The sequence below is a fragment of the Diabrotica undecimpunctata genome, chromosome 6 (assembly GCF_040954645.1).
Source record: "Diabrotica undecimpunctata isolate CICGRU chromosome 6, icDiaUnde3, whole genome shotgun sequence".
NCBI classification, from domain to species: domain Eukaryota; kingdom Metazoa; phylum Arthropoda; class Insecta; order Coleoptera; family Chrysomelidae; genus Diabrotica; species Diabrotica undecimpunctata.
The window spans coordinates 46,259,558-46,281,262 of record NC_092808.1 but is presented as its reverse complement, the minus strand read 5'-3'; the positions used below and the strand labels follow the sequence as shown (position 1 = coordinate 46,281,262).

The 21,705-nt window shown below is 32.1% G+C and overlaps 1 protein-coding gene across 1 annotated transcript in view; it reads right to left on the bottom strand.

Moving 5' to 3' along the window:
- LOC140444329 (synaptogenesis protein syg-2-like) overlaps window positions 1–21,705 on the bottom strand; it is a 520,904-nt gene that overhangs the window by 104,212 nt on the left and 394,987 nt on the right. The window contains exon 3 of the mRNA XM_072536080.1: window positions 10,968–11,176. Coding sequence (XP_072392181.1) covers window positions 10,968–11,176 — 209 coding nt within the window. The remainder of the gene's footprint in view (window positions 1–10,967; window positions 11,177–21,705) is intronic.

Below are 21,705 nucleotides of genomic sequence, written 5' to 3'. Positions count from 1 at the left end.
CTAAAAAGTTTTTTTAGGTGATTTTCTTGCAAAAAATTTAAAAGGACCGTCACTTTAAAAACAGTAGAAATCGGCCATCGAGTGTCCCATCTCCGCCAATACCTTTACTCTGAAACGGTATGTGGCTGTGGAGGTAATGAATTTTAATGCTCATATGACAACCGTGTTTTTTTAAATTGATGAGTCTGGCTTCCACCATATCTCGGTAATTTTTCAATTTATTGTTTACAGGAAAATGTGGCACAGTTTTAGAAAAATAGCATTAAACTCAATTTCAGCCATCCATTGTTTCTCTAAAATACAAATCTTTTATAAGTTATCTTATTTGAAGCCAATCCAATATTCCGGCTTTTAATTTTTCTGTATTAAGTGTTAGGCATTTGCTAGACAAGTGTGTAAAACAAGGACCTTTCTGGTGTAAGACCTTTTCAAATTGTTTCATAAGCCCCATATGCAACGGAGGTAATACTATTTTCTCTCGTTGGACCAATGCATCGTTAATTACGTGAGATTTTTTTTAACTAAAACATCTTTAAAATGCCATTTTGTTCTACTTTATTGTTGGTCCTTAGTCTTGCTATCTCAAAAGGCATAAAAACAATGATATTTTGTGTAGCCACCTAGTTATTCTAGAAGCAAATTCATCATCTTGAAATCAACACAGATCACCTATTGGTGTTGGTCATAGTTGATGTTTTTAGCACCAGCAATATTGTTTTACATTCGTTTTTCCTTTTTGTAGAACGTCCAATTGGTGTAACTTCAAATCTGTTTGCATTATGTAAAAGGATACACTTTAAACTTCATTTCTAAATGTCGAAAAACAATCGCCAGTGATCTGATCTATACTCTGATATACTAATTTTTTTTTTAACTCTCCTTTAACATTGTTACAAAAAACCATATTATCTTGCTCAGAAAACAACGAATAAAATAACTTTTCCTTTGTTACGGTAATATGTGATTTTGGAGCCCGGACGAAGAAGATTCTTTTCCCATAGTCTTCTTCTTCTTTAGGTACCGTTTCCATTAAGGAGGTTGGTAATCATCACAGCTATTTTCACTTTTGAGATTGAAGCTCTGAACAAGTCGACGGAACAGCAATTATACTACTTTCTCAGATTGTTAAGCCAGGAGATGCGTCTTCTTCCAATAGTTCGTTTTCCCTGCATTTTTTCCTGCATTATGGTTTGTAGCGACACTTATTTATCCCTTCTTATAACGTGGCCGAGATATTGTAACTTTCTTATCTTAATCGTATTCATGATTTCCATTTCCTTTGTCATCTTTCTGAGGACCTCAACATTTGTTATTCGGTCTACCCAATTTATTTTTAATATTCTTCGGTAGGTCCACATCTCGAATACTTCAAGTCGATCGCTCACCTCTTTCTTTAAGGTCCAGGCCTCCACCCTATACAGTAGCACCGAAGACACATAGGAACATAATATTCTTATTTTGAGTTGCAAACTAAGGTCTATAATAGGTGCATAATACTTTTCTCATCTTATTAAATGTTGCTCTAGCTTGTCCAAGTCTCATTTTTATTTCTTCTCTATACTCGTTATTTTCATTAATAATTGCACCAAGATATCTGTATTTTTTTACTTTTTCTATTGGAACCCCTCTTATGTTTAAAATGTCTTGTTGTTGTGTTTTGGAAATTGTCATAAATTTTGTTTTATTAGCATTAAGCGTTAGTCCGCTTTCCTCACTAACATTTACTACATTATCTAAAAGTGTCTGTAGATCTTGGATATTCTCTGCAATTAGTATATTATCATCGGCATATCTGATATTTCTTATCGGTCTGCCGTTGACTTTTAATCCAATTGTTACATTTTCGAGTGATCTTTTAATTATTTCTTCCCAACATAGATTGAACAATAAGGAGGAGAGTGTGCAACCTTGCCTTACGCTTCTTTTTGTCTCTACTTCCTTCGAAAGTTCTTTGCCTACTCTGACTTTTGCTGTTTGGTTAAAGTAGAGATGAGTTATTATTCTTAAGTCTTTTTTGTCAATGTGTTTATCTTTAAGTAACTGTATAAGACGGTTGTGTCTATAGTCTGGAGGCAAGCAATTCAAAAGATTTCTTTGGAAGGTTCAAATCTCTAATAAGATTATTTAGCTCGTTTTTCGTAAAGAGTTCAGGACATGTTAAATCCCCTTCAAAGTTACTGTCGATTCTTTCAAATACAGTAGTCTATACTTCGTCATCCGAGGTTTGGACATTATCCCCTGCCAACGTAATTAGGCTGGTAAATATTAAAATCCGTATCTACTCACGCTGATTTAAAAAAAGTCTTATTGTTGAATCCGGGATAGGATATGTCCATTATGTCGATTTTTACGATTAATGCCCCTTTACATTTGCAGAAATAGCAATCGTCAAAATGATTTATTGGTTCCCTCCATACATTTGAACACCAAACTTAAATAATTTCCGTTGTCCTTTTGTCTACTGACGTAAGTTTTCATCACAAATTTTGCACACTACATATGGAGTTCAGAATTTATCTTGGTCTCCTGAATGAATACTAAAATAGGCTTGATATGCCTTTTTCACAAAGTCACAACCCAATTTTCTACTTTCCTTTAAAATGTACTTTCCATATATGTAGCAAAAAGCTTTAGGATGAATCACACCCTAACAGATCCCCAAGGAACCCCAAAAATGAAAAAACTGCGGAGCGCTACAATTTACAGGGTGTATTTTTGAAAAAGAGGTGAATTTGTCTCTATGCACTAAAGTGCATTTAGGTAAATTGTATGCACTTTGTGTACATATACTTTTCCAGAAAAGTTATTTAAAATTAAATTTTCTATCAATTTGTCACCTTTTAAAGTTAAAAATAATTTTTTTGACAAAAACATATTAAAATAACAAAGCAAAAAGAACAACACTCACAATTTTTCATGCCCCATAACTTTTTTTTTGAGGATATAGGTATAGGTATTGCTTTGCATAAAAAAACTTAGATTCTTTCTCTTTAAAATGACATGGGAGAAGTCTTTAGGATTCACAGTATCCCAAGTACGATTTTTCGATCAAGAAAAAGAAGAGAAAGACAGCTTAACCGACGGCAAAGGTAAGAGGGATCGATGCTGGAAGTTAAGGTAGAAAAGTGAGTCAGATTGTATTAGTTAGACTGTGTGAGTCAAACTGTTGGAAAGAATGAAATGCCCGTCTGGGAATGATGCCGTACGAGAAGCGATGAGAGTCTTCCACGCGCTAACTGGAACGAGACAGGGAGCCTTCTTGCTGACAGTCTGTGGTTGAATGAATGTAGCGCTTCGGAAAAGATGCCGGCTTCCGGATAAGAGAGATGGGTCTAATTGCTTTCAAGTAGACTTTCGGCGTAGACTCGGCGACGAGAGGGCATTTTAAAGTACCTCGGGAACTATCGGTACTCGGGAGTATAAAGAACGAGTAGTGCTGGCACTAAGGTCAGTCAGGTGGCGTCCTGGACTGATATGTCTCTTGAATATTCCAGACCCCCTTCCGCTATGAAGACAAAAAAAGGTCCGATTTTTCAAAGTTTGCCACTCACACCATTTTTAGGCCATTGTCCCTATTTTTCGCAAAAATTGTTCTATAACCTTTTACTTTATTAACTCTTTTTAATTATCTAATGGTACATTAAATATAAGGAAAAAGTAATTTCCTTCTATTAAATGTAACTGCGTCATTTTACAAAAAAAGTAGCTTTTAGTTATGGATGATTTGAGGCCGACTGAGGCCAAAAATTGTCAATTTTAAAAAATCGTATGATAGTTTATACTAAAGGAATCGTATGTACATTGTCGCAAGATGTTTGTTAAGAAATATATTTTAAACTATTTTTTTAAATGTAGTCAGCCTTCCATTCAGCTCGTTAATTTTTAAATAAAAAATACCATTATTTTTTATTTCCCGCACAGGGCATAAAATGAGGATGAATGGCATAAGTGAGTATAAATTGATAAATTTTTTTAATATTATTTCTTGTTAAACTGATATGTTATGATTATTAGCTATTATGGAAATTACGTACACGAACGTGAAATCGATCCTCGCTTGATTATAACCTTGATATAAAAGCAATATATAGTTAAAAGGTGATTGAAATAATTGAAAAATCAATTACTTATATTTCTATTTTACTTCTTAGAAAAAAATTTAATATTTTAATTAATTTTAATGGCTAAATCTTCGAGAATAATTGCAGGAACTCAAAAATAATATATGGTGCTAAATACGAACTTTAAGAATCCGTATGTGAGTAAGAATGTTCTCAAACATGAGTGAAAATGATAGAACATTGGGTTACCTTTTTTAATATCACAATTTTTTTAATAATAACAAATAAAACACCACTCGGATAAAAAAAATCTCGATTATTTTTTTTGTTGGTAATAATAAAAATATTGTATATACTTTAATGTGTATAATTGGCTCTTTTTTAGTTGGTTAAATTGACTTTTTGATTTTTTTCGTTTGAATTACTTGCCTAAACATTTTCAGGCTATAAAATAAATCTATCCGTTAATATATTTCCAAAAAATGACTTGGTAGGGCATTTGATGTGATTCCCCTTTGTCTCCGGGTGAAATTAGTCGTATACTGATCCCGGGCTGATGTCACTCTCAGTCGAACATACACCGATATTCATGCTAAGCCTCCAGTTTCCTTAAAATAGGCAAATTATGCACCTTAACGTAGTTCGTGTCAGATTGATCTGACGTGATAATAAAAAGAGATAAGATATGATAAGAAAAATAAAACGAACTAGGTAAAAAATAACAAGGGAAGCATAGACTTTCAGAATGTGAATAATAATAAACAAAAAAAGTGGAACAGTAGGCGGTACTGTAGACTGGGGGAACTTCATACTATAGTTTCTGTATTTTTAAAGTTTGAAGAATAAATTAAAATTAAATAGAGTAATTTTATTATTTATTTATCTTTTATCTTTCAAATAAATTCAATAAATTATTATGTTTGAAAATCCACAAGGAAAATAATTCCTGTAGCTGGCTGTATACCACGTATAACAAAAGAGGTTAGTCTTTGTATGTGGGTATATTTTATTTTATAAAAACCCTTAAAAGGGCAACATTACAAGCACGAACGTTTTCGGAACAACTGTTCCAACATCAGGTTAAAATACCTAAAATAAGTATAAACCATTTAATTACAGCAAACGTGGTTTAAAATTTTGACTAAGGTTAAAAAAACAATAAAATGGTTATACTTACAGGTTAACATGCCTGAGCCACCAAAATATTTGGGTAAAAACCCTTTAAAATGTAATGTGTTACCAAAGATTGTACATGTTGTTGATAATATTATATGATGTTTAATATTTTAATTAGATTTTACTTCAGGTAACATACACCCATGCTTAAGTGAGTTCCAGTGTCCGGAGAGTAAACCTCTTCAAACGGACTACGGCTGGCAACTGTTTGATAAAATACCTATGAACAGTGTCAAAAACAAAATGTCAATGAACCATGAAATAGTGTTAGTTAAACATTATATTACTACAGCCAAAAGATTAAAAAACTTTGATGATGTTAAAATGATAACAGCAATCCAGGTGTTGGGATTTAAAAATTTTTCTATAATTATTTAATATTGGATATAAAAGATGTAAATTACTGGTGTTGTTTAAGGTCATGTTTAAGAGGATGACGTATGCATTAGGCAGCTTATGTTACTCTTTATCGTATGGAGTGTGGTCTAAAAGGTGTAATTTGTGAAGAATTAGCTGAAATATATGGAAATGTCTTTTTATGTTGCTTACATCTAGGACAAGGAAAAATAAATAAATAAATAGTATATATTTGTAGCTAATGTAAGACTTCGTATGTAGATGAAATTGTTTAATACTGCTTGTATCGTAAAAAATTTTTTAATATAAGTGAGTCCAATAGATTGAGAAAAGGGATTGAAAATCTTCCGGCTGAAGGAATTAAAGTTATAATATATGTGATTAAATTTAAAAATTTTTTTTTTGGGAAGACTGAGATCCTCAGAGACTTAGCAGGAATAAAAGTAAATGGAATGACTAAAGAATAAAGGAGAGTGGGTTAAAGGGAAATGAATGAGTTAATCAACAAAATTAGAGATGATAGAGGTCCTTCATGCTTAAAGCATCTAGCACCCTGAACAAAATATATTTTGGTTATATTAAATTCGATACATAAAAGCCTGAAATTTTATTTGTGATTATGGTGTACTAAGTTGTTGACTAAGAGAGGGTGGAGCAATGGTTGATTGAGGGTTTAGGTAAAGTGAGAGAAAGTGAATTCTGATGAATTGCTGGATTGTGTTTAAATGTTTATTGAGTTTAGAACTAATGAGTGGATGGTAGATATATGAAAAGACAGAGAACTAGCAAAAGAAAAAAGAATGGACAGGAATATGATGTAAACGTGAAGATTGTAAAATAATGAAATAGTGAGGTATAAAAGATATGATGTTAACAATAGGGGGCTGAAAAATTCTTTTGGAGGGAGTGTTGTAACAGTAGTGTAGAGAGAATGGTTGTTTTAAAAAGCGACAATTGTTGAGAAGGATTAAGGTGTTGACGTTTATGGAGGGAGGTCAGATAAAGAAGATGGGGTAAATTTGAGAAGTGTGGGTTATGAGAAGAGTTGTCGGTGTACACCAAACTTATGACCAAACTTATTGTAAGACCAAATTTATGACAAATTTAGTTCCCAGCAACCACTTAATCATCCAAAATCAAGTGGTAGAATTGACAGAAAAGTACATATATCTTGGCCATGAAATCAGAATAAGCAAAGACAACTAGACCTGCGAATTTCAACGACGAATAACACTTGCTTGAGCGGCGTATGGTTCAATAAGGGACATCTTTAAGAGCAACTTCCCGATAGCTATGAAACGAAAGATATTTGACCAATGCGTTCCTCCTATTATAACATACGGAGCAGAAACTCTCGCGCTCAAAAAAACAACAGCACTAAAAATGCGAGTGACACAGAGGCGCATGGAAAGATCAATTCTCGGCGTGATAAAAACGGATAAAATAAGGAATCAAGACTTAAGGAAATGAACATGTATCAGTGATGTCGTCGAACGTATAGCCAAGCTGAAATCGAATTGGGCAGGCCACATAGCAAGACTGAAAGACACAAGATGGACCAGAAAACTAATTGACTGGCGCCCACAAGAAGACAAACGCAGCAGAGGACGACCACCAACACGCTGGATGGACGACAAGACGAATATCCAAGAAATGATAACAAGAAGCACAGAACCGTGAAGAGTGGCGAAAAATGGGAGAGATCTATGTCCGCAGTGGACAGAAGAGGTTGCATGATGATGATGATTTGAGCAGAAATAATCATTATTTTTAAACATTATATAATATATTTTTAAACATTACACAAACATCTAATAAGAATCACTTTGTGGTATGATTTGTAAAAATTAAAAAATGGCAAACATTTTAGGTGGCCTCTTTTTCGTGACGCGCAGCGCATTTTATTTAGCAAAAATAAAATCAGTACCTACCTAACTTGAAAGTAAAGTAAATACTTACTGCTAATTGTTGTTTTAACGTGAATTATTATTTTTAAAGTATTGTTTCCACATTTTATAAATAAAATTGTCATGAAATAGAACACACTGTATTTAATTACTTTTATTGTTTCTCTTCATAATGTTTTATCCGATATAATATTATTGTCTTCTATTTTTTTTATTATTGTTTTGAAGCTATTTTCTTGTGACATCTTTTACATATACAATTTGCGATTATAATTTACTAGTTTTATTGGGAATAAGCCACAATTTTACTTTAAAATTCGTTTATTTTGACGTTTAGAATTCCGTAAATTGCATAATTTTTTTTATATAAAGTAAGATTTTGTTACATGTAAAAACATTAATTTCGTTATTAGACTAGGTTATGTTAAAAGGTAATAGCTAATAGTGAAGGTAATATATAGCGATGAAGCTTGCATATCCAGTGCAGGAATATTTATCTGACACAATGAACTATATTGGAATAACTCAAATCCTCACTTAGTTCAGGGGATCAGGAGGTATAAGAGATTCGGTTTTAAAGTTATTGTTTTGTTAATCACAATAAATTAGTTTATCTTGTATTTGATGATAAACTAACTGCTGTCGTATATATAGGTATCTTAAAAACGAAGTTAAATAACATATTTAAGAGAAATACATATTTGGCCGAGAGGAATACATTTTTGTTTTAACAAAATGGAGCACCTGCCCATAATGCCGAGTTCGTTGGAAATTATTTAAATGGACAATTTTATAATTGATGAATTGGAACCTATGGTTCTTGTTCACCAGAACTAAATCCTCCTAATTTTTTTATTTGGCGATTAAAAAAAAAACAGTGGTTATAAAACTGGCTTTAATACTAAGGAAGGATAATTCCAAAGCATTCATCAAGCATTTAGAAAAATAAAGCCAATGTATATACTGAATTCAGTAAGATCTGTAGGAAAAAAGTGTCAATTATTATTATGACAAAACGGGGTCATTTTGGATATTTATTAAAATTTTTATACTTAATTCTAGTAAGTAAAATTAATTCTAGTTGTTTCTTTGTACATTTGTGTCATTGTTGTTTTATGTTTATTATAATGTTAATATTTTCGTAAAATTAATTCTGATTGTTAAGTAGTTTTTTGTTACTCGTAGATGTGTTATTTCCGTTTTTTAAGTTGATTGATCTTACTTTTGGTAAATTAAACTGTGAAGGATTATTATTCCCATAATAAAATGTTAGAATGGTATACTGAGCGTTTATTTTTTTTTCTATGTGTCTATAACGTGATGTTAAATAAAGAATTTATTTGCAGTGTAGCTCCAACGACTGAAAATGGATATATTATATATCAGGTGAAAGAGAATTAAAAATTCAAACGAATAATGTCAAAATATATAGGGTATCCCATATAAAAACAAAGTTGCTATTATATTTTCTTAGTGAGACATTTAAAAAAATGTCTCGTACGCCACGCAAAGCTTCCATAATATATGTATCAAACGTTTTTATAAAGTTGTTTAAATTTTTTCTTAATAAAAAAGATATTTAACCCTGTCGTTTTCTACATTTTTAAATAATCGCCCTGTATCTCGCTAATGTGGGAAACGATTTATGATTTGATTAGGTAATCGTTACTTTAATGAAAAAAGAAGTCATGACACTTAACACATCTTAACTACTTTTTTTTTCTCTCCTCTAGTTTTTGGTAAACCCTGTAAAACATACCAATTTTGGACACCCTGTACAATGGATAAGTACGTCTAAGTACATGATGAGAATTTGAATACATAGTCAAAAATGGCTTAAAGCTGTAGACCTATATATATATATATATATATATATATATATATATATATATATATATATATATATATATATATATATATATATATATATATATTGATACGATTAGGGTTTAAAGAAAATAATTTATAAATTATATACTACATAATATTAGATATGAAAAGTATTTGGTTATTTTAATAAGTTATATACTAGAGAATTTTATAAAAATTATTTATGTGAGGGCATTTTTAAGAAATTAGCATATAATAATTGTAAAAAGTTGTATTTTAGTAATTATAATGTGGTAGATATATTTAAGTGAGCCATGTGACTAGGCAACCAACTATACATATGTGAGTGACAGACAGATATACTTACTCTCCAAGTGACATTTTAAATAATTAGGAATATAAAGTGGGGTTATAATAATAATGTTAGTTTAAAATGTTTAATTTATATATATTTACTGATTTAAGTGTTTATTCTGATCTGAAAAGCCTAAATGTCAACAAAATTATCAATAGAAAATTAACGAATTCTCCAGAATGCAGAATTTGACCATTGTTTACGGTCGAACATTCTCTAAATAATGGTTATGTCTGTGGAACGAACATATACTTTTTTCGAGGACATCCATATAGAAGTAATAGAACAAATGGAACATGATCTCTTTCCAGATGGTTCTGGAATATCCGAAAAGATATAAATACCCGTAATTTGGATTCAAGAGGGCAGTTTAGTAAGAAAGTAAGTGCATTCAGTTAGTCAATCAGTTACAAATAGTCCAATTGTTTAATATAGTGAGTTAAATGAAGATTAAAAATTGGAATATTGGAATTGGAATATTAAAGATATTGGAAGAAATTAAAATTATATTATGATTGGAGATTAGTATAAATCAACTTATAATAATTGGATATTGGTATATTGAAAAGAAGAATAAATATAAATGCTGTTTGCTGGTTTGCTTGGTGGTTTATAAATGCTGGTGAAGAAAAATATATCTTAAATTGGTAGAAGCTGATAATTGGAAAAAGTAATTTCACAAAAGCAAGGATAACCGAAGTACGAAGACATTCAGTGGTGATGAGAATCTATATAGTGGAAAACAGTTCATTTAGGCATTCAGTGAAAGAAAGGTACAAAATTTTGTTAATATAATTTAGTTAGTGTCATAACAATTTCAATTTTAAAGATAGTTTGTTTAAATTTTACATTGTCTATAGAATTTAATTAGTTTTATAAGAATATCAATTTAAAGACAGTTTATTTTAAATTTACATTGGCTAGGTTAAATATATATGTGTGTTTCATAATAGTTATAATAAAGATAATTTAAAAAAGTACTTACAAACTAATTCTTTGAGAACCGCGATAAAAACCCTATATATTATATTATTAAAAATACTCATTGCTCATCATTCACAAACAAACAATACATCATAACAATATATATATATATATATATATATACATATTTATTTATTTTTGTATATATAATTTATATAGATATATACTTAAAGTTCATTATAATTATTAGGGATTATTTTTATTAAGAATGCATAAAAAGCTATTTATCATAAAATAATCGGTTGTGTTTATAATACCCGCATTAAAAGTATTAAAAAGAATAACATGATTACTTACTTATAATCGTTAGGTTAACTTTTATATTCCTTGTTGGTGTTTGCTTGAAATCAACTCTACAGTGATAAATTCCACCGTCACTGTCTTTAACTGTCTCCAGAGTCAATTTAGCTGGTTTGTCTTGATACCGGAAATAGCCTCTGCCACCGAGGACACTCTCGTCCGCCCAGTGTTTTCCTTGCTCCAATGATTTATCTCGTGAATCGAATCTAAAACAAAAATAAATTTAAATAAGCTTAAAGAAAACACCAAAGTAGTCGTGATAAATTGTTAAAAATAAAAGATTTAAATTGCCTCGAGATAATTTTATTGCGAATTGCTTGGTTGTATTTGCATTAGCTGGACGAATACGATTAATAAGGGAATTCTGAAACTGTTTTTTTGTGGGAGGTTGAAATTAAATACTGTATGTATATGGGAATAAACGAAAATTAATTGTAATGTAATTATAAAGATTAATAAATATTATAAATTAAAAATTAAGAAATGCTGTTAACCTGTAAATGTTAATTACTTGATAGAGTTTGACAGATAAAAATCTACACTGATCTGTCGATACAGATACACCACCTCAGTTTGATGTGTATAACCACCTAAGTTGTATTTGTTCCATTTGTTGTTTTTTTGGTTTTTATCCTTAGCTAATTTCATTCTTCACTTGCTGCATGTTCAGCGGGTAAGAATACTTATAGGGCTAAACGAATACGTCTGTCAATAAATACAAAAAAGACTAAAATCCTGATAAAAAGTCAATCGTAGAGAGCAACACGAACCTACTTGATAATATACAACTTAGAAAAAGTAGATATTTTTATTTATTTGATTTTCAACTTCACAAAACACAATATTGACGATGATCATTGTGCTGACCTCCCGAGCTTCCAGACACTACCACACTATTGACTAATTAATGCAATATTGCTACTTTAGCAGGCGGTTCATTTATACAGCAGATGGTGACGTGAACATTTCTGAAGGCTAGATTTTGATTGTAGAGTGGAGCGGACGATATTTTCTTTATGAGAGGTCTCCATGTCGTAGGTAACCAGATGCCGTCATCTCTTTTATTGAGATAATTTGGCCTTTTTTGAATTTCTATGGCTTCTCGCATTATTCTTGGTTTATAGAAGTAGATGGAGGCTATGGTTCTGGAGTTTTCAAAATCAATTTTATGACTAGTATAACAGAACTGCAAACAGAAATGAAATGTTCATAAATTATATTTTGCATTCTACAATTTGTTTGGCCTATATAAGATCGTTTTGCCTTTAAGGATCAGTTGTAATATTTTATATCGACTTCCCCTTACTATATGTCCCAGATAAGATATTTTTCGATGTTTAACAGTCTTTAGCAGTTCTCTATCTTTGTTGACGCTCCTTAGTACTTCTTCATTAGTTTTCCTTGCTGTCCAAGGTACAAGCCACAGTTCCAATACTTCAATTTTGTTCATGATTGATACTTTTAGCAAACATAGCACTTAACCATTCTTTGTTTTAGTTCTAAACTGAGATCATTATTGCAAAGAAATGACTTCAATTTCATAAAAGTAGTTTTAGTCATTGCTATTCTACGTTTTCTTTCTATGTCTGAATCTAGTTGGTGCGTTATCACAGTTCCCAAATATGTCATTTTATGAACTTTCTTAACTTGAAATCCGTTTAATTAAAGCTTTGCATCGGGATGTGGGTAACGACTAAACACTAAAAATTTGGTTTTGTTTGAGTTTATTTTATTGCCCATTTCCTCTCCTACCTAGTGAGTACGATCAAACAGAATTTGGAGACCTTTAGTATTATCTGACAGAATTAATGTATCATCTGCATATCTAATCACATTAAGTAGTTTGCCGTTGATTTTTATTAAATATGGTTGTCTCTCAAGTGCCTTTTTAAATAACTGGTCCGAGTAAACATTGAAAAATGTTGGCAACAAAATGCGACCTTGTCTGATTCCTCGTTGTATGGAGATTTCATCGGTGTAGTTATCTCCAATTTTTGCGATAGCTGTTTGATTCCAGTACAAATTTTTAATGACACGAATATCGTTGTCATCTATTCCGATATTTTTCAGTATTTGCATTAATTTTACATGCTGTACTTTATCGAATGATTTTTTTACGTGATCCTGGCTGTAACCATCTCATTTCGATGATTCCCAGTAGGTCTATTTTCATTCTTTTCATTTCTTGAATTGCGTTGTCAACTTTTCCAGTCGTAAATAGGCTTCTAACATTCCATGTGCACATTCTGAAATTAAATTTCTTTATTTTTAGGATTTCTTCACAAGGTTTTCGCATTTTTACGACCTGAGAGGCCTCGTGGTATAGATATGTTTTTCCTCTCCTGTCGAATATTGGCCTCCGCTTTTCCTGTTTAGTAACGGTTTGCAATTGAAGTTTCAATTATGGTGATTTTCCTGGGGGTGCTCTATGAGCCGTTAATGCAGTGGTTCCCCTTTGCCTTCTGCATTCTCATGACGTTGACCGTTATTTGTTGATTTAAACTTTATGTATATAAAATAATAAAAAACTGGAACAAAAAATGTGGACAGATTGAAGTAAAAATTAACGACAATGATCAATTAACGACGATAATCAAATAATTTTAGCAGAATACGACATCGTCTACATGCTAAAAAAGCTGGTAGAAGAATTTGGAAGCTGGGGTTTGGAAATTAATTAAGATATAACGTAACACATGGACATTCTAAATACTGCAGAAGACTTAGATAAATAACAACTTTAAGTAAATAGGGAAATAAGGAAATTTTCAAACACATGATAAAACAGATATACCAAATAAAATAGACAATAACACGTTGGATGCCTCCTAAAATATATACTACGTATTCTAAAAGTCGATCCTTAACTCTATTTTTTACGGTTTGTTTCAAATAAAAATGTATTATTAAGTAACATATTTTACACCGAGTTACCCCGAAAATTGAGGTTCTACGTCGGATGGATAAAACATGTGAAATTATATCCACTGTGAACCAGCAAGCTAGAATATCTTGGACATATAATGTGAAACGATCATAGATATAACCTGCTGCAACTTATATTACAGGGAAAGGTCTACGGAAAGAGGGAACCAGGAAGAAGAAGAAGAATATCTTGGCTCCAGAACTTACGAAAATGATTTTGCTTGGCCACTTTAGGACTATTTCGAGCTGCGGTCAATAAAGTTAGAATTGCCATGCTAGTAAAAAACATCCGTAACGAATAGGCCAACAAGAAGAAGAAGACCCCGAAAAGCAATAATATTTGTTAGTTTTAAAACTACGTTAAATTTTTTATAATTCTAAGAGCATCGATTGTCGAGGTTCTTATTAGAATTTAGTATGTAATTAATCATTTAGATATAAACGTAAACGTACACTTCTTGAGTTTACATTAATTGCTTTATCGCTTGTTAGAACAAAAATATAGTAACTAAGAATGCTTAAATGTATTTATGTGCATGAAAATATTGCCAATATAAATAATTTTATAAATATTCTGAAATACTTAAACTAATACTAAATATTTAATGGTCGATGTGATAGTTTGGGAACACCTGCGTGGAGCTATTTAGGCTGAATATCCTCCTAGAATTTTAATGCATCCATCTTCACACAACTCGCATCGCTGTAGTCGACCTTTTTATTATGTAAATTCTCTTTACACTTTTCTGCTCCCTTGAATCGTGCGTATCTAATCTAATCTTTATATAACTATAACACAAACTACAATATGATAAAGAAACTTCTGTTTAAAAATCAAGCGGCTAATATCATTAAATTACGTTGTAACAATATTCCTCCTTATTATTTCTGAAACTGTCATCTTGTAATCTACTTGTATCATTGTTTTATTTTCACGATGAAAATGTCATTTTCATGTTATCATTAGCAGTTTAAAGGCCTATGAAGGTAATATATTTGTTGTTTTGCTGATCAAAAAATGTAACACCTATAAGGACAAATATTATTTTAAATATTTATTTATCAAAGTATACTTTATAATGAGTAATGAGTATAATATCCTTATTTGATGATGATAACATTATAAACAAATTTGCAACGTCATTTTTGTCAAAAACTTTATAATGAGTTGCTCCTTCATGATTTTCTATACACTCCTGACTCCGGTCGAATTAATCGAATTAAGTGGTATCATCTAGATTCTTTTTATGGCATACCACAGGTCATCTAAGTTTTCTGGAGGACGTGGTAATCGATTTATATTTCGACCTACCATATTCCACACATGTTCGATAGGTGACAAAGATGCATTTGTAATGGTTTATAGATAGAGATGTAAAGCCGATTGTAGTACTTTACCAATATACCATCGAGCTGTCAAAGTACCGTTAATAAGAATTAGAGGTGATCTGCTTCCCAAGCATAAAGCACCTAATACCAGAATGCCTGTTTTTTTTGCTGTGTGACGTTTAATTGCCAAGTTTATATTTCGTCCCTCGCCTCGAAAACGTCTTACGCTTAGCGTCCATCAGAACCACCCAAACAAAATTCCATTGGACATTTCAGTTTTGACGAGCTCTTTACGTAGATCTTTATGCTTTGCTGTCAAAGGTAAAACGCAAAGCAGACGGCAATCTCTCAGGCACATTCCAAGAAATCTTTCTACTTGAGACTTCTATAGTTCTAAGAAAACTATTGTTCTTGAGACCAACTTTCCTGTAGCTGCAACTAAAGCATCTCTTACTTGATTTACACTGTCCCGTCTATTTCCAAGAGCAAAAGGTCTAAGATGGGCAAATTGAGGCCTTACAATATTCTAAGCTGTCCAAACCCTCCACGTTGCTGATAATTCTCATCATTGGACCACCTTCTCTAAACTCTTAACACCGTTGGTGCATTAGCTTTAACTTATCATAAAATTTTTCGTTTACCAAAATCGCTCTCTTTCATGCCTAGAATGCGTTCTTTCAGTCGCTTAAATGACGAAGTTGCCGACGACCGCGAACTCTTGACATTTTGACTCATCAGTATATATGCCGTAGTGTGTTTATATTATTATCTATTTGTCTTTTTACTACGACTGCTGTTTGATCATTGTATAGTTTTTCTTCTACCTCAATTATTAGCCTTCTTTCTGTTATATAATGTAGTAATGAATAAGCATGATAATGTTAACCTTCAAATTGATTTTTAAATTTTTACTGAATCAATTAGCTTTTGGAATAGCTCGTTGCCGAGTTTTTTCTCTTCAAGTATGATTAGCTGTCTTAGTTTTTACTTGAGTTTTGTTAATTTTAACTATACTATTTTCTGTGCCATGTTGTACCGGCTTGTTTCCTTATGACATAGTCCCATCTTAAATTTAGACGTCTTCTTTTTCTCTTGACGCCTTTTGGATAGCACAGTGTAATTCTAGTGGACCACCTATTGTCAGTTCTTCTCGCTAAATGTCCCGCCCACTGCCATTATAAAGAGTTAATTCTATGGATTACATCGATAACCTTGATTTTCTTTCTGATCCATTCTATTCGTTTTCGATCTCTCTTTGTTATACCTAGCATGCATCGCTTCATTGATCTTTGAGTGACATTGACTTTTAATAGTATCTCTTTCTTTAGTGTCCAAGTTTAGCAGCCGTATGTCATGATTGGTAGTATACACTTATCGAATGCTTTTCTCTTCAGGTGGATTGGCACGTTTGATTTAAATGTAACTGCCTTTCTACCAAAAGATGTCCAAGCTAGTTTCATTCTTCTGTTGATTTTTGGAAGTAAAAAGCCAGATTTATGTATTAATTGTCGCAGTTATACATACTCGTCTACTTTCTCAAGTGCGGTGTTGTTTATTATTACATCTTGGACATCCACTAGCTCGTTGTACATGGTTGTATATGTTTTTGTCAAGTTCGTTTTTAGGCCAACTTCATTGCTAGCTGAATTTAGGTCGCAAGTTCTTGCAGTTCTGCACGATTATTAGCAATCAGAACGATGTCATCTGCAAATTTGGATACCGGAGGTATTCTACATCAATGGATGTTCCTTTGTTCTGCCAGTTAATTTTGCTGAATATATTTTCTAGAGTTGCAGTGAAGAGCTTTGGTGATATTGTCTCCTTATCGGACGCCTCTGGTAGTGGAAAATTCTGGAGTGTTTTCATAAATTTTTACCTTAGCTTTTGCTTGTTTGTATATTATATATGCTAAGTTTCTATGTACGATTTGTCAATACCTTGGCTGGTTAAAGCTTCTATGCCTTGGAATATATAGAATCGAAAGCCTTCTCGAAATCAATGAAGGTTAATGCTAGCGGTATTTTATATTCTTTAGTTCTACTCATTAGTTCTCGAAGTGTATGAATATGATCTATGGTACTGAATCTACTTCTAAAGCCAGCTTGTTATCTCAGCAGTGCAGCATCTAGTGCGTTTGTTAATCTGTTGTTAATAATCTTTGTAAATATCTTTTATGTGATTGGTAGTAGACCTTCTACTAATAATTTCTATTTTTTAATTGCCATATTAGTGTCACAGTGTTAGTTGCTTGGCTTGACGGAGAATCTGAGGAGGTAGCAGAATCGGTGATAATCTGTTTTTGGGGTAAGGGTGTTTCACCCCAAAAGTTTTGTTATTTTTTGTACAAAATTTTTTAATTTAATTTTTTTATAATTTGAGATTAAAAATACAGACAGCACTTAATATTTACACTTCTATCACCAACCCCTATTTTAAACAGCCATATTTACCCGAAACAGTTTTACGCGATTCTTATGAAATTTAATTACAACAAGGTTACAACAAGGCCTTTGATAAAGTGCGGCATGATCACCTAATCAGACTCCTGACAGAAAAGAATTTAGATAAACGAGACATCCGACTAATAGCAAATATGTACTACAATCAGAAAGCAGTAGTGAGAGTAGAGAATAATACCACTGAAGAAATTGAAATAAAGCGAGGTGTGAGACAAGGGTGTATACTGTCACCAACCCTGTTTAATCTCTATTCCGAAGACGTAATGAATAGAACACTCTCTGAGCAATCTGTAGGTATTAAAATAAATGGTGTTAGATTAAACAATCTGAGATTTGCCGACGACACCGTTCTGATCGCAGAAACACTTGAAGAGCTACAGACATTGGTAAATAAGATAGCAGACTGCAGCGAAGAATATGGACTATCTTTGAACATAAAGAAAACTAAATTTATGGTAATATCGAAATCAACACAAAATGTTCAAAATTTATATTTACACAATGAAATTATCGATCGAGTTAGCAAATACAAATATTTAGGCACTTTTATAAATGAAGACAACGATAGCTCAGCAGAAATCAAAATAAGAATAGAAAAAGCCAGATCCATATTCACTAAAATGAAGAGAGTGTTCTGCGGAAGAGATTTGAGCCTTGAAATGAAACTTCGCCTGATGAGATGTTACGTACTTTCTGTGCTGTTCTACGGAATGGAGTCATGGACGTTGAAGAAGATTGATACCAAAAAATTAGAGGCATTTGAACTGTGGATGTATCGCAGAATCCTGAGAATATCATGGACCGAGAGAGTCACAAATGTCGAGGTCTTGAGAAGAATGAATAAAGAAAAGGAAGTCATATTTACGATCAAAAAACGAAAACTGCAATACTTGGGACACATTACAAGAGGCGAAAGATATGAACTGCTTCGAATAATTATGCAAGGGAAAATAGCAGGAAAAAGGTCCATAGGAAGAAGACGAAACTCCTGGCTAAAGAATCTACGGGAATGGTATAGCTGTAGCAGCAACGAATTGTTTCGGTCAGCAGTTTCGAAAATACGTATAGCCCTGATGATCGCCAACCTTCGGAACGAAGATGGCACTTGAAGAAGAGAAGATGAAATTTAATGTGTATATTCGTTGGAACTGATAATAAGACATTATAAATTTTTCATACCCCTAAGTAATAAGATTGGTTCACACCCATCACATTTTTTCGATAAAAATTTTTATTTTTATTTTTTTATGATGTGGCATTACTTGACCGATGTTTGTTAAAATTTTATATGTATAATATATGTATGTTGAATATACCACTTAATTTTTTCCAGGAAAGTCCACACTCCTTCGAAACAGCTTGATCGATTTTTATAAAATTTTATATGTATATTCGATTGAATACACCATTGAATTTTTTCCAGGAAAGTTGTTTTCGTTTAAATCAGTTGACCAAGTTATAAATCAGGATGACACAGTCAACTCTCCTACAGACTTTTTAAATTCATTGGAATTACAAGGACTTCCACCTAACAATTTACAATTAAAAGTAGGATGAAATATCGTTATGCTACGTAACATTAATCATCGACTGTGCAATGGAATAAGACTGACTGTGAAAAGTCTAATGAATAATACCATTAAGGCAACGATCATCATGGAAAAATCAAAAAAGAGGACTGACTATCCCACGTATACCGATGATCCCAACGAATGTACCATTTGATTTTAAACGCTTACAATTTCCCGCGTTTTTGGTTAGTGTAATGAGAATAAATAAATTGCAAAGCCAGCCATTGGGAGTTTGCGGAACTAACTTAAAGTTTCCATGGTTTCCAAAACCCCTATCCAGGGTACGATATTTCTTTCGTATTTCTTTTTATTTTTATCTTTTGCATTTCTTTGCTCTATTTTGACTTTGTATTTTCTTATTTAATAAGTAATTCTAACGTTTAGTCCATCGTAATCTTCGGTATATTTCAATGGGAGTTTTAAACATAATCTTAAGTATGATCCAAAGCTTTGATTCTTAAGTTGGCCTACGGTCAATCCATGTTTAGTCACTGTTAGTCCCAGGTAATGCCCTAATTGGCAATAGAGTTTCCCATTAGATTAGTATGGAATCCCTCTTGTATCCAGAAATTGGCTGCACAGAAGGTCAACGTTCTCGCGATTTATTTTACAGCTCAATATGAGGTAATTTTAGTACATATCCTTTTTTTGGCGATCTAAGTGAAGCTCTTTCTTAAGAAAGTTGCAAATAGAAGGAGAGACTGGATATAGACATTTTTTTTTTAATTGTGTTATCTGTTTTGATAATTATTATACCCTGATTTTTTGCTACATATTTAATTTTAATTCATAATTCTAGTACCGTCGCTCATTTAAAACATGTTATTACACATTTTAAATATGTTAAACAATAAATTATATTTATTTATATATAGCTAAAGTTATCGTAAAATTTATGTATTAAAAACAGATTTATCGACAATTCAAAATTGGCATATTGGAAATATGTGAAGTTAAATTTATATAATATAAACATTTTAGTAGTTTATTAAGCATATTTTTTAACAACAATATAATACCAATATATATTTTTTATATTTATGTTACCTACTACTACTATCGGTTTACAGCGTTCTCCGACGCCTTCCGACTCCTAACCGCCATTCTTCTCTATTCAGCCATAGGCCTGGAGGGATTTCTCTTTCCTCTAGTTCTTTTTTAAATTCCCTCTCTCCAGCTTTTTCTCGGCCTTCCTCTTTTCCTTCTCCCTTGTGGTGTCCACGTCAAAATTTGTTTTGAAATCCTGTCATCTGGCATTCTCTGTACATGGCCGTACCATATTAACTGTTTTGTTTTTATGTCATCAACTATTGTATGCTTGACTCCCATCATTTCACGTATTCTCTCATTTGGTATCCGATCTCTTCTTGATTTTTCTGCTGCTCTTCTCCAGAAGTCCATTTCTGTTGCTAGTAACAGTTTCTCTGTTCTTTGTTTCATTTGCCAAACTTCGCTGATATGTGATTACACTTTTAAGTATGGTGTTGTATGTTACCAATTTATATATTTACACAGTTTATCTCTACTAAAAACGATCTTAAGTATTTATTTCAATAATTATTTTTTGAGATCCTAATTCTAGCCTTACTTTTTGAGCAATTGCGAATACAGGTTTAATGTTGTAAATGTATAAATTATATCGATGCTATTTATGATTTTGACCCGAAAATTCATAAAAAGTGCAACCACTTTTACTATTACTGTAGCAGTTTGCGATGCAAGAAATATTACCTACCCTAATTTTAAACAACTGTATTACGTATAATTATTATAAGTTAAAAAATCTTACGATGATGAGAAATTTGGTCGATATGAGCGCTTTAAACGTGGCGCATATCCCCTCCTATCAGCTACACAGAAAAATACCTAAATAGAATGTCGTTTTGAATTGCGTTGAAAACATAAAAGATGGTTATTACCGTCTATGTTTGTCGGACGTTTGCCACTATTTCCCAATTTCAATATGTACACTGTATATAAAGTACAACTCCTTCAACTGATTATAACCCATCAGAGATTTTGGAAACGAAAAGATAGATATTATCTAAATCTAGAAACAACTCTCGACGTCCGAGGCGACAGGTACAGTGAACAAAAAGACCAATTGAATATAAAAGACGATGCCGAAAGCAAAGGTACACGATCTTAAGGAAAAAACCCCGCTCGAACTGTTTTTATATTTTTAGATAGTCAAGTAATTGATTTAGTCCTTAGAGTTTCAAATTACCTTTTGAACTTCCTTCAATTCTTTTATTTTTCGGATATCATAAGTAAGCAAGTCTAAATGGAGTATATTTGATTGGGAAGAACATAAATGCTTGAGGAAATCGAATTTTTTGGGGAAAATCTAGGATAAGTAGGAGAATTTAAATACCTTGGCTCCTTAATAACGGGAAATTGGACACTAGATCGAGAAATTGCTTACAAGATACAGGCTGGTTAGTTTAACTG